The sequence below is a fragment of the Anguilla rostrata genome, chromosome 11, assembly GCF_018555375.3.
Source record: "Anguilla rostrata isolate EN2019 chromosome 11, ASM1855537v3, whole genome shotgun sequence".
NCBI lineage: Eukaryota > Metazoa > Chordata > Actinopteri > Anguilliformes > Anguillidae > Anguilla > Anguilla rostrata.
In genome coordinates, this window is record NC_057943.1 from 19,493,818 (window position 1) to 19,508,380 (window position 14,563).

Consider the following 14,563-nt stretch of genomic DNA (forward strand, 5'->3'; position numbering starts at 1 on the left):
CCCGGGGCGCGGCGCCGGAAGCCTCCGGAATGCAGCCGGGAGCGCTTCAGCGCGTAGCGCAGCGCGGAGGTGAACCTGCGTCCGCCCTGAGGAGCTTGCGCGGTGTCTGCTGTGCTGGGCTGGTCGAGAGGCCAGTGTGCCTGATGCCTGCCAGCCTTTGTGCTTCAGCTGGTGGGAATGCTCTGATATGCTGTGTTTGTGAGGACATATGCCAATATCATGAGCTTCAGAATCCCCTTCTACATCCAACTAGGTTTCTGTTTCTTTGCCTTCAAGCTGATCCTCACAGAAATGTCTGGAAAACCCCAATATGAGATGTTTGAGAAGACAATGGAAACAATTGTAAAAAAAAAAAAAAGAATTAAAAACATCAGATTTGGGTCGAACGGCAGCTTCGGGCTCGTTGAGCACGGCGTTGGACAGCGAGGGTGGGGCTGTGGACCAGCGTGACCGCGTGGCCGTGTCTGTGTCCATGTGGACTGCGCGCTCTGGGCTGGGCCAGGACTGGGCGCGCTCAGTGCGAGCTCTGCCCGTGACCTCCCGCAGGTCGCTCGGCGAGGCGTCGGCCATTTGCTGCACAGCTGTGCGCGGCGGGGTGTGAAGCTCTGGTGTGAACTTGGGGCGTTGCCGCCTCCTGGGCCCCGTGGCCCTGGAGCTGAGTGCTGAGTGGGGCCGGGGCCAGCGGCAGTGTGAGGCTCCTATTGTTCCTCCTCCTCTCCTCCATGTGACAGGTGGCTTCAGAAGTTCTTTCAATGTGAGTGTTTGTTCTGTCACAGTCCTGAGTCACTGCCGCCTGCTGCTTCCTGTTCCTTTTCTCTAAATTCATTTATTAATGCTGGTATTGTAAAAAAAAAAAAAAAAAAGGAATGGCGCAGTGGAAAAGATCAAACTGAAATGTTTTCACCATGAAAACAGTACTTCTTTTATATTCATGACGTGTGTTTGAAATTAAGCCTGATATGGGTCAGAGAAAGGCATTGCATTTGTGCTGAAATCGAAGTGAAACAGTACTCTTTTTTTTTTAGGCTCAGTTGGCTTTAAGAATTTTAAAAATGTGAGTGATTGGCTTCAGCAGGCTTTCAGTGCTGGGCCATTACCTGTGCACCATAAATCCTGGGGGCTTTTTTCTCCGGAACTTTCTATTTGATAGTGCAGAACTGGATTTGAGATCCAGGCAAAACCAACATGGAGTGCCAACACAGGTCTGTGCTTCGGCGCCCTGGGGCTCAAACAGGCGCGGTGTTGTTACATCTGAGGCACTCTTGAAGGAAGGCTGCTCCCCTCGGAGTTTGATCTCGGGGGAGACTGGGCTTCGGCGACTGTGCAGGGTTCCTCCGGAATGCTCCCTGCAGGAAAACCTTCAGGCTTCCCAGTCTGGGTTTCTGCGAGGTGATTCACATGAAACAGGATATGCTCCTCAGTTCACCCCCTTCAGGTGTTTAACAGAAATGAAATGTCCTCGAGCATGGGAACTTTGACTTAACTCAAATTCAACATGAAAAAGTATGTTAGAAAACACTCTGTGTCATCAGGGCTTTTCTAGGAGCTATTTTTAGATCTCTGAGAAATTGCTCCCGTTTTGGGAAGCTTTTTCCACTTAACCCTTAACTCGTGAGTTACAAGTTTCTGGAGCCAGAAGTTTGCGTTTCCTTGGAGCCTCATAAACGCACCCCTGTGAATTGTTAAGGCGTGCGAGTTGGGAAACGTCTCGTGGTGTTCTGATAATGGTAGTTTTCCGGTTCGGTGGTTTTGGCAGTTACAGTGTATGTCCCCTCTCTCCTATCCACAGGGTTGCCCATCAGCACATATGCAAAGTACTGCTACCGCAAGCTGCAGAAGGTGGCTGTGACTGGAGGTAAAAAGGTAAGCTGGAGGTTGTCTTCTTTCCGTTTGTCATGGAAATTTATGCCCCATGGCAGAATGGGAAAAAATACAACAGTTCCTCATCTGGGAAAAGCCTGGAACCCTGGACATCGCTGTCATTATGAGCCAGACTGTGGAGAGGACAGCGCTGTAGTGGAGCATGCTGGGAGCGCAGACATGTGTTAGTGATCAGAGTGGCTCTTACAGAGATGTCTGTGTTTGTCCCTCTGTGAGAGAGAGAGGCACTAATTTGTAAGCCCAGCCAAGGGCCACGGGGTTATGAAGACCCCCATGGGGCCCCCGGTGGGTCTGCGGCTCCTGCGTCTCGCCCTGCCCCCCAGGTTAAGTGTGGGGGGGTGGGGGGGCACAGCAGACAGCCAGCTCGGCACAGCCCTCCGCCCAGCTCACCCTGTAATCAGGCTCTCCACAGCCGTCCCCAGCCATTTTACTGCCTTCTTATTTTTAACCCCCGCGGGCTGCGTCTACGCCGCCCCCACCACCCACCCCCCAGCGTCCCAAACCTGTGGCGTACGCACATGACGTGTCCTCTCCCTCACCCCCCGTCCCATGTCCCCCCTGCAGGGCCTTCGGAAGCCCACCCTGGAGGAGATCGACCACGGCAGGAACGCCATTGTGACGCCCTCGCTGTTCGGCAGCGCCCTGGAGGAGATCATGGAGCGGCAGCACGAGCTCTTCCCCAGCAGGAAGCTGCCCTGGGTGCAGGTGCAGCTGTCGCAGTGCGTGCTGGCACTGGGCGGGGCCCAGACGGAGGGCATCTTCAGGTGAGGATGGGGACTGCACGGGGCAAGGGTACAGCGGAAGGGGTGAAACCATAGTAACCAAGGCTAAATGACAGGGGAGGTGTGGTGGTCGCAGTGACCGCAGGGGTGGGGCAGGAAGTTAAGGAGTGCTGTGATAGGCAGTGATTATTGCGATAGACATAGAGTTTCTTATCTGCAGCAGCACAGTTATAATTATAACTTCCCATTAGTGATTCCAATGTCTTTCTTTCACTGAAGATTTATGAGTGGTGTGAAAATGGCAATTAGTATCAGTGTCTCTTAAATAACAGGACAGGAAGCCTGTCCGAGAGTGGGGTTTTCTGAGTTTCAGTTTGTTCTAATCTTTAGCCATTCTAATCACTTAAATAAACAGCCAATGTCCCAAAACCATGGTTTAATTATTTACCACCCTGACCAAGCACCCAGACAGTCAAGGAGTTTTGTTCTCGTCCTGATTCCTGAACCCCTACGGGCTTTAATGCTGAACGTGTTCGCTCTCTAGTGCCACAACTCACACTCGACCATCGGCTAGCTGGGTGGTCCAAACAGACGATTTCGGTTCAAACAAATGTTAATATCTCCCGAAAAACATTTTTCAACAAAGCTGCTCTCTCAGCTGGTATCGGGGCGGATGGATAGCTTTGCACAAAACTGCACTTGTGGTCACACTCAAACCGCTATAAACCAAACCTAATTAGAGAAATGTTTTCTCATTTATTTTTAAACATGCAAGTGTAAACACAATGGAAACCATCCCATGCTCTATGCCCTGCAGTCCAATTAGAGGCCCACATGTGGAAGGGAGAAGATAAACAGTAGTGGTCGAATGTAGCGGCCCTGTCTGCTCTTCTCATTGGGCTTCATGGGCCCAGGTTATCATGCTTTATCGAGGCTGACAGTGAAATCCAAGTGCATTACAGCGACTGGCCTGTTCTGCCTTTCTCAACATGTCTGTCAACACTAACTGCTGTTAATCCTGACCTTGGAGCACAGATACAAACCTTTGCTTTTGTCTTAGTGAAGGATTATGCACGTAGTCTAATATAGGAAATGATAGCACCATATGGTCGAGCTTAATATAAGGCCTAGGAAATGTATTTCTGGCCAGTTTTTAATGACATCCGGCAAATTAATTTGGACTGCATGAATTCCAGATATTATTTGCTGATTACACTCATTGTTTTTGACCCTTTATGGATTTTGATACGGATTTTTGTTTTCAGGCTGACCTGTGTAATTGATATCTCCTCAGCCATGTAAAAATGCAAGCCTACACTGCCTGGCACTTTGCACACAGGAAACACAGTCAGTAATTTAATTAGTGGAACCAAAAGGAATTGGGCTTGGATATTTTATCCAAGTATTTGCTGGGGTCACAGGGCCCCTAATGGATTCTACCATTATGGGAAGCTTGGACTGCCGGGGTTCACAGTACAAGTGCCACCTTGTGGCCATATGTTGTAATTGACCAAACAACTTCTGCTTGTATTGTTTTTCCGATACTTGTATTTAAATAGAACACATGCAGAGTCCACTGCAAATAGCCATGGATCACTTTCTCCCGTCATCTGTCTGATGTCTGCTCTGTGCTGTAACTTGCAGGGTGCCAGGAGACATTGACGAGGTGAATGCACTGAAACTGCAGGTGGATCAGTGGAAAATCCCGGAAAATATGTCTGATCCCAATGTCCCAGGTATGAGACCTCTGATTACAGTCCAGATAAGAGGCAGGGCGTAGAATGTTCCCTGGTGGAAATAGACCCACACATGCCGAGAGAAAATTCCTGGAGGGTCACGTGTGCTTTGCTTCATATACTTAATTAGCTTAATCATTTGCTCAGTCTGACATTGTTTTTACTTTTGTAAGTGATGAATCATAACATGAGACATGCCGTTGCCCTTCCGTGTACTTAAAGTATATTTTACTGCCCTGCTTAATGGAACATATATGGCTAATAAACTACTGACAGCCATTAAGTCAGAGGAATTGGGTCCATCAATTCAGACTTACCTTTCTGTCCTACTACTCCATTATTGCTGGTCTTCTTCATAATTAATGTTAGTGCTCTCTTACCAATGACTTTGATTAATGGCTCTATCAGTATGGCACTGATGTATGAGAATATGTTAAATGATTTTTTTTTTTTTTTGTACAATGAAACTTTTCGTGATGCACTATATTCAAACCATTTTTACTATACATTGCACATACCATCTTTACCAACTTAAAAATCTTACCAACTTAAATCCACAAATGAATTTATACAAATGAAAGATTAAAAAGGACATGGCAATTTGAAAAGCAAAACCAGGGTCGGCTAAAGCATAAGCAAGGATTTTGTGTAGCAGATGAGTTCTCCTGCTGCCCCCATTCAGAGATTCCCACTGGAACTGTCAAACATGAAAGACACATCCAGCAAAACACATCAATTATCAAAGCAATGTTTTCCAGTTAGTGATACTTAATAATGACCTTAAATAAATCTATTTCATACATTCAAATGTAGAGATCATACTGTATAACTCAAGGCACTTTTAAGTGACTGAAACATTGGAATTCCTTGACAAGGGAATCTGGGTTTTCAGACAGTGTGGCTTAGTTTATAGATGGCCTCAGTGCCTGACCACACATAGCATGTAAGATTTTGTCCTCTTTTGGGGTGAAATGGGGAAGCGTGCTAGCTGCTCCCAACCCTCCATGGCAGCTGTGTGGCGTGGCTGCGCAGAGCAGCTGCAGAGGGAGTGGGCACACGTGTGTGAGTAACTGAGTGCTAAACTGTGCCGTGCTGCTTGCCTACAGCCTCCCTGCTGAAGCTGTGGTACCGTGAGCTGGAGGAGCCTGTGATCCCGCAGAGCTTCTACAGACAGTGCATCACTAACTACGAGGACCCAGAGGCAGCCATCAGCGTGGTGCAGTCCCTGCCAGAGCTCAGCCGACTGGTGCTGTGTTACTTCATCCACTTCCTGCAGGTAACAGAAAGAAACACACACACACACACACACACACACACTCGCACAGAGACACACACACACACTCGCACACACACATATACATGAACACACACACATATAAACACACACTCTTACACATACTCAGTTACAATACACAGTCACATTCAATCATATGCAGGTACAGTCACACCCAGACTCTGTACTGCAGGTCATCTCGATGCAGGGTGGGGGTGCCACTTCAGTGCCATTCTGTGTAGTAACGTGAGCCCAAAGACAAACTGTGGCAATGAAAAAGCCCACGGAAAACAGAAACTAAGATATCGTCATTATTAACCAGGGCAGGCTGACTGACCTTAGCTGAACATTCAGAGAGTGAGCGCAGAACAGTCATTCCTACACTGTCCTCCTGGTTTCATCATTTCCTGTAGTAGGGTCAACATGTGAGGACGGTGTTCTTTGAATCCCGTACGGGTCATTTCACCCTTGAAACTGACATGTCTAGGACCTGATTTAGGTTTTCCCCCTTTCATGGCACCCTCACATGCAAGAGGAATCAGATTCTCCTCTGTTTTTCTGCTGTGCTTTCCCGATGAATGAGAGGTTCCTAGCCATGCCTCTGAAGAGGTCAGTGGTTAGGAGTGTGTTCCTTTACAAGAGGGCCCAGATGGGCATCTACCCTCAGTGCAGATGGAAAAACCACAGCCTTGAGTCAGAAGGGGGGGTGGGGGGGAGCCAGCTGTTTTTTTAAACTTTGTGCACACAGTAACTTTGACATACTGGATCAGAGAGAGGACAGTAAAAAGTTTAGTGCATATTTGTTTTTTGTTTTTTTGTTTGTCAGCAAATATGAAGCATCTGTGCAGTAAATGTATTGATATGTAAAAATATTTTTTGTTAGAGGATTAAAAGAGAGCAGTTTTTATAGATATAACAGGTATCATACGGTTGTAGAATTGCATGAAAAAACAGGCAATAGCTCGGAAGCCAATGTTTTATGTAGATATTTTGCCCAAGTTGTTTTTTCTTTTTTGTTTTGTCCACTCATTCTTCCCGTTTCTTTCACCTCTTCACCCTCCTCCCTCCCCTCACTGCACGGAGAGAGACAGGTGACGAGGCTGGGGGCACACATGATGACCCAGTGCTCTCTTCTCATCGTTTGTGTGGCAAAAACGGCTCTTTGTTTTGTGTTTTTGGGTCCGACTGGGCAGGGATAATGCTGTGGTTATTAGTCAGGGATGTATTGCTGAACCCGGTCTTTGATGTTTCAGATTGTTTGCATTAACTCGAATTTCAAAAGTTTCTAAACCTTTTGAAAATAGCCCAGCTGGTTCCTCTTTTTAACAAACATGTTGGGTGGTCATGAGAGTCTGTATGTATGTGAAGGAGAGTATCCTCCCTGCCATTGCGCGGTCATTCGCATGTACAATAGTGACAGAAAGCACAGGAAAATGATTTACTGTTTCAGGTCAGGTAGAACTGGCTGTGGTTGCAAATAAAGGTGGGAGTAAAAGCTATTTGCCAAAGCAAAGCATGACATGAAGCAAACATGACTGAAAAGTGTCTTCATCAGCACAGTGTGAAACACGTTGACTTTGTGGCTCTGGCCTGATGACTAACCTGGCTGCATTCATTGTAGTTTACCTAGATGTGCCATCTTGTTTTGAGAGTTTCAGAGCTACCATCGGTCGTTAATGGTTTATATGATTTGAATTCCTGCTTTCTTTTCTGTGGAAGTAGTTCTGTTGAGCCACGGACCAGAAGTCCATTGTTTACCTAAGGGAGTGGATTTTGTAGTACTTTGTGATGGAAAAGTTTAATTATAGCCCCATTTTACAGGGCCTCTATTGCACAGAAGAGTATCTGTGTTGTTTCACTCACTCAGTGTTTTTTCTCCTCTTTTTTCTCCAGGTGTTTGCCCAGCCAGTCAATGTGAGCAAAACCAAGATGGACGTCAACAACCTCGCCATGGTGATGGCACCCAACTGCCTGCGCTGCCAGTCAGATGACCCGCGGGTCATCTTTGAGAACACGCGCAAGGAGATGTCCTTTCTGCGCATGCTCATCGTACACCTGGACACCAGCTTCATCAAGGGCATCGTGTGAGAGGGGACCCCCAGCCACCCCTGCCCTCTCGTCCCTGCCCGGTGCCTGTCCTCCGCTCCACTCTCTCGTCTCCCATGCCACCTCATCCGTCACTGCCGCAGTCTGGAGTTCTGGGAGTCATGCATATTTACTGGATCTTTGTTCATTTTCTCCATTCGTATTTTTAATAATCTTTGGACCAAGGGGACCTTAGATGAGAAAACTGTTGTCATGCAGGTCATCTCCCAATGTCCACAAACACTGGACTGTGCTGTTAAAGTTCATCATATGAAGTGTATTGTGAATAGACAATAATGCACGAGCAGTGTAAAAAGCATCAAAGTTTGTTTGTTTTGTTTTTCTTTTTTATGTGCGAGTAATATCTATTTTAATCTGTTATTTCTGTGGTGGTTGTGAGTGGTGCCTCTTGCACTGATGCCATCCAAACTGGCACACATCATGGAATGGCCATGTAATATAACCATTGTCTGTTTGTTTTCGTTTCGTTTTTAAGAAATATGTATGAAAGCAGTGATTCTCTTCTTATTATAATTTAATTCTGATTGGTTTGGTTTTTATTTAATTTAACTTTTGGGTAAAGCGAGCTGGAGATGCGGGGTGAAAGGGCTTGTGCCCAGTTCAGGGGGGCTTGCCAGGAGCAAACGCTGAGCAACTGCCTGTCTCTTGGCACCTCACGGGGAACCTATTTATTTTCTCTCCAGCACCACTACTATGGAAAAGCTGTTGACCGGAACCATTGACCACTGCAGCCAGGCTGAGGCCTGTGCTTTGTGTGGGAGAGTGAAAGGCCTTGTCTGTACACACGAGTGTAAACAACCATGGGTAAAACCGTGAGTGTTCCTTTCTGTGGTAGTTTCTAAAACAAAGGAGAATTTTATTCTGAAAAACTTTCAACTTTTTTACTGTAGATAATTACAGAGGGGTTGAGGGGCTGGGGGTGTACCCAAGGCGTTATACACTTTCCAGAGGTCCTGTTTGCAGAACACACACAGGAAAACAATTATACCTTTGAAGGCGGTTGTAAAAATGCTAATTTTAGGGATTAGCAGTCAGGCGAAAGGAATGTGAGAAAATGTGAGCGAGCTCTGTCTTCATGCAAAGCTATGACTGGATGTATGAGCTATACAACCAAAAGTCAAAATGGTCCATCTTTTAATCAGATGGTTCATTTGTGGCAGGCTGGAAGGAAGACCAAAAAAAAACACACATTTATATTTTTAGAAGGTATTGCAAACATAGCAGGGTCTTGCTTTTCAGAATAAACCTTGTGCCTCAAAAATGTTGATTATCTGAAATTCGTATTTCAGCTGCGTAGTGAAGAGCCCCTTTGGCTGCCCCCCAAATGTCTCTGTTATATTTAGCCGTGTGGTTGGGGTTTGGGGCCTTAAGCACCCCACATGTTTTTCCGTTTGCTTCCTTACATTGAGGGCTTTTACGCAGGCCTGTGCTGATGGATGAGGTGGGGGGGGCGGGTGATGACTCCATGATGCATCCCCAAAATGTATTTCTACACTGGCGTTCAGTGACACACTGAATGTCTTTACACTATGTGCATGTGTAGTTCTGTGCTATTGTTTGTGTGCACATGCATACCCCTGCTTGTTCCTGGAAGCTGGAATTCCTAAATTAGAGGGTGTGTGAAGCCAGAAAATGTATTTTGAGGTTAGCTAGCTTGTTGGTAGCCCTTTTCCATCATAGCTTTTCCAGTGAGTGTTTCAATTTTCTCCCTTTCTCCCTAATCATTTACTACTAAAAGTGCCCCCCTCTCAATAGCTACATCACAGACTGCCTGTCTTCCTAACAATGCACACCCTACTAAATGTCCCGGTTGAAATGGGCGGAGTTCTGAATGCATGTGGGATAGGACTATGGGGGTTGGTGCCTGTCAAGATGTGACAAGGCTACAAAACTCATGCCAGAATGGGGAGGGTGGAACGGAGGGGTTTTTTTTTTGTTTTGTTATTCAAAAAGGAATCTACTGTCCTGAAATACTAGCTTTATGTATTTTTACTGGCCATATTAACTTTTAGTAAGTTTCAAGCTTAGTAAAGTTAATGCATTCATTTTGACATAGCGATATGAAGGACTAGATTCACATTCTTTTATGTAGCTGCAGGACGTACTACCCCGCCCCCCCCCCCTCCCCCAAACCATCTTTTTGGCTGAATGTTTGAGGTACAGCATGTTAATATTTTACCATTCACTGCTTTCTGTGGGAACAATCTACAGTCAAACCAGCTGAAAGTTTGTCAGAAAATAGCACATGCTCTGCAGTGATGCACATTTCCTGGAACCTGACCGGTCATCCAGTCTTCTCGAGTTTCACTGATGTAAATAGTGAATTGGAAGGTCTTAATTACTGTACTTTCACATCCACAAGGCTAACTCTGTTTCCAGCCTGTTTTTTAAAGATAGAAGATTTTCACTTTTTCATAACTTTGTCTCTTTGCCACTGACTGCCTGCTATCATTGCAGCCTTTGTGTTTTCTCATTGTATATTTTGCTTTCCCTTTGGAATAACTGTTTATTACGTTTGTTGAAAAAAGTGAGCTGTATTATTTTAAACTGTACCTGACTACAGTTACCTAGCAACAAGTCGCTCTCCTGTATTGCACTTAGCTTCTCTTCCTCTGTACTTGCTGCTGTTTCCTGTATATGGATGCTGTTGGCGCTTGTAAATGCCCCTGCCAGTTTTTGATATATTGTATATGTGTGCGTGCGTATGTGTGTGTGTGTGTGTGAATACACCAAGTGACAGTTCATAATGGTGATGAGGCTGCCTTTATTTTCTCCCTAATTTCATAAATGAATGGAAAAATAAAGTTTGTAAATTTACATAATTTTCACGTGCCATGTGTTTTCTGTTTTTTCCCCACATGTACCTGCAGTAGGATATCTACACAACACAGTTTGCCTCCATGGTAAGATAATGCTACCTGCTTCCACACACAACAGTTTCTGAACTGGGATTCTGAAAACTTTGGTCCAGCACCTTTTTCCCCAACCATAGATATATTTTGTTTTTAGCCCCAGTTCCCCTTCAGATTGCCTCAGTCCACCTCCTTTCTGTCTTGGCATGCAGACATTTCTCTGGGCGTGAAACATGATTGTGTGGAGCTCCTGCACTGATTATCATGGGGGGGCGGCTTAGTCAGCTGTTCTGTTCCCATGCAACATGCCAATCTAGTTTTTTTCTAAAGTATATGGTATTTACAGAAAATGGGAGTGAGGACAAACTGCAATATGGTGACATATTCCAGCATAAAAACACATGACACTAGGAACAACAAAAGGAAATGGTGAATAGGAACCCCAAATGTATAGCATTGCTGAATATCTTAAGAGACTCTTCATAGGCATTTTTTAGAATAAATGAAGCCATGTATAGGCATCAGAGTTGTGGATTATTTCAGGGTTACTGTACATACTAGCATTACAGTTCACCATAAGGCTGGGAAAGACACCCAGACCGAACTAACTTGTTGTACCAGTAACCTATATACATATATATATATATATATATATATATATATATATATATATATATATATATATATATATATATAAAATATGTGTATTATTTTTATCAAGTAGGGTGATATCACTTGAAAGAGAATTGTTGCAGGATATTCCATCCATGCCTTTTGTTCATGTAACAATGTCATAGAGTGAATGACCGGGGTATGCATGTTTGTACTGCTATGCCCTGGTATATCTACACCACAAGGGGGCTGCCCTCACTTTTATGGACATTTTTTTAGACTGCTCTAATAAATTGAATCTTTACTGACCTCTGGTGGACAAATACTGCCTTCATGACTTAAGAATAGCATGGATATTCCACAAGTTAGATGATTCGTATGTTGGTATGTTAGCTCGTCCTGATCTCCGGAGCTTGTAGATATTTCTATACTTGAGCACCCAGTGATTGTTCTGATTGTTACGATTCGTATCTCTGTTTAAAATCAAAATCACACTATAGACCACTAAAATTTTTGTGGCCAACTAATGCGTATTTAAAGAGCTCAACTTTCAGTGAAAGGAGAATGAACTGGTATTTTTGTGATGAGGGAGTTAACTGTTACAAGAGCAGAACAGCTCAAAGAGAAGCTTACAGTAATTCCTCACAGTAGCTCCTCACTGCTCACATTCTTTAGAGGTCACACTTTAAAATATTGCCTCTGAGTCACATTAAGTGAGTGCCACTTAGCCATTCCACTTAAAGGTTAAAGTTAATCACTGTTCAGGTAAAACCCAAGAACACCTGTGGGAGTGTCTGTTTAATTACCTCCTCTAAAGTACTATGCCACTTTATACTAAAGCCGTCTGTTATTTTTCATATGATGGCAAACACACTGAACATGTTCATTTATATCTTTAATAACCCCTGGCAAGCAGGTGACAAGAGACTGAGTGATTGGGGGGGACAAACAAACCATTTAATTAGGGAAAAAATGAAAACCAGGATTTAAAACTGTCTGTCATGTGCAATTGATTATTAAATACAGACTATTGAGAACCTTGTTTTTTCTTCATTAAGACACACTGTTAAACTGCTATCATTGCAACTGTCTGACAAAAATTATAACCCCATTCAGAAATAATACGGTCTTGTGTTTTTCATCTGAAGACTAAGGCCACAACAGTAAATATGGTGCATATTTTTCCTTTAGTCGTAATTCAGTTCAATCCAAACTATGACTGTTGGCCATCAACCATACCAAGTACATACATTTTTATATAAATACATTTTTTAAATTATCTTCTTCTTCTATTAATTTATTTATAACTAATAATTATATATTTTTTTAATTAATTCAAGGAAGTGGCAAAGATCTTCTACCGTCAAAATTCAGGAATACAGTCAAAATGAAGGCAATGTGCCTAATATGGTTCTATGATTCTGTATTCTGAAAATGTCACTGTTGTGGGAAATGACTTATGTCTTAGGTATTATATATTCAGAAAAATATCAGGAAATCAGAATTACATTTTTTTTTTTACAAAAATATACTTTAACCCTTCAACTGACACACCAAGAAAAGATCAATACAAAACTGATAATGCTTTATAAATGGTTAATGTGGTTATTTACAAATAGGTGGCAAAATTGGGCAATTCTTACATTATCCACCATGGTGTTTTGCATGCGTGTTCTATAAAACAACATTAAAAATCCAAGAAAATAATTAGTAACAGTCGTGGAACTTGTTATGGATGTGTAATGAGCTTTCAACCTGTAAGTCTTTCCATGTAGCCTCTAATTGGTAGCCATTTTGTCTTGATGGTAAAAAAATGTATAAATATAGTGCATAAAATATGACCAGGTTCAAGTGAAAACCATTTCCAAGCAACTCAGAGACACTCTTGCCTGGAGCACAAACACAGTAGCACAGTGGGATACTACATCACACTGCTCACTATGGCATATACCTTGGCTCACCATGGTGCCCCAACTATGATTTCAAAAATCATGTAGGCCTTGTGTAGTCCCAAAATATAGTCTTTCAATCCAGGCAGTGTGCTACTGAGAATGCTGACTTATTTTCTGTCTAATAAACAAGTCACTGGGGAGACTAAACAGTCTGTAGTGTGGGTATTACTTCACTCTTGGGCCCAATGATTAATGGCTTTGAGGGGGTTTTCAAGGAAAAAATGGCTGTGCTGGAGAATTAGTGTCCTGACAACTGCAGCCTCACCTTCATACAATTTCCAATATCGCTTCACCTTATAGAAGAGGCCTTCCCAAGTACCATCCAATATATGAAAGCTTCAGCAAGAACCCTTCCCAGCGCCACCTGCTGGCTGGCAAATGTACATGCACAGTTTGTTGTGCAGCTGATGATCTTTATCCAGTTTAGGGGTCCCAGTAGCTTAGGCTCTGGTGGACAGCACTGACCAAGGCTACCAGAGTGTTCAGATTCCTCCAGCCATTCCCTTGGAGATTACTACATGAACCCAAAGAAATTGTACACCAATAAATTGTAATGCAAATGTCCCCATGAGAAGGGATTTACAATACATTTACATTCAAGTGAATAAACATCTTTGTTTTGACTGCCCTCTGATGGGTAGAAAAAGAAATGTTCACTCAAAAAAAAAAAAATCCTGCATTGCACATTGATTGAAACAAGGAAGGTTAGATAAAATTTAAAATGTAGGCTATGTAGCTTGCTAGAATCACAGTGTTGCTTGCTGAAGCGGTCATCTGAGAGTAACTATATAATTGTTGTTTTGGGAGATTTTAAGGATGTACAGTGTACCATTGGGGCCATGTTTTTGCAAGTGACCACTATAAAAAAAGTTCTAGTTTTCATTTCATCACTCGCAATAGATAACAAGATAATTTGGCGAAATGATGCATCTTACCATATACTGCCTTTTTTAGTTTTTTTTTTTTTAGTTCAGCTAAAGTTTGTTTTCAATGTTTATGCTGCTTAACTGCTGTAGTAGCTGGAACACAAACAAGGGCAAGAGCAATACTACTACCACTATCACCACCAGTACTAATACTACTATTAGTAGTACTACTGCAACTACTACTACTACTACTGCTATTAAAATTAATAATAATACTAAGAAGAAGAAGAAGAAGAAGAAGAAAAATAACCGTTATTATTATTATTATTATTATTATTATTATTATTGATGTATTTCGACTTGACGGAGTTATTATAGCTCCTCCTGTATTATAGTAATTGCTAAAAAAAAGTATATACTTGAATGCTGAAAAATCCTATTTCATCTACACATGAAACGATAAAATTAATGGAAGAAAAAACATTTGATTTTCAAAGAACATTCTACACTTCTTGAAGTGGGAGAAAGGGGGCACATACGCACTGTGGCGCAAGCGCAGATGA

The 14,563-nt window shown here is 43.2% G+C and overlaps 1 protein-coding gene across 4 annotated transcripts in view; it reads left to right on the forward strand.

Annotated features, from left to right (window-relative positions):
- The window catches only part of arhgap46b (Rho GTPase activating protein 46b), a 61,333-nt gene extending 50,793 nt beyond the window's left edge, over positions 1–10,540 (forward strand). For all 4 annotated transcript variants that reach the window (XM_064298557.1, XM_064298559.1, XM_064298560.1 and 1 more), the window contains 5 exons: positions 1,790–1,863; positions 2,446–2,645; positions 4,248–4,339; positions 5,446–5,615; positions 7,506–10,540. In XM_064298557.1, the coding sequence (XP_064154627.1) occupies positions 1,790–1,863; positions 2,446–2,645; positions 4,248–4,339; positions 5,446–5,615; positions 7,506–7,700 (731 nt within the window). In that variant the 3' untranslated portion in view covers positions 7,701–10,540. The remainder of the gene's footprint in view (positions 1–1,789; positions 1,864–2,445; positions 2,646–4,247; positions 4,340–5,445; positions 5,616–7,505) is intronic.
- Positions 10,541–14,563: the final 4,023 nt, after the last annotated feature.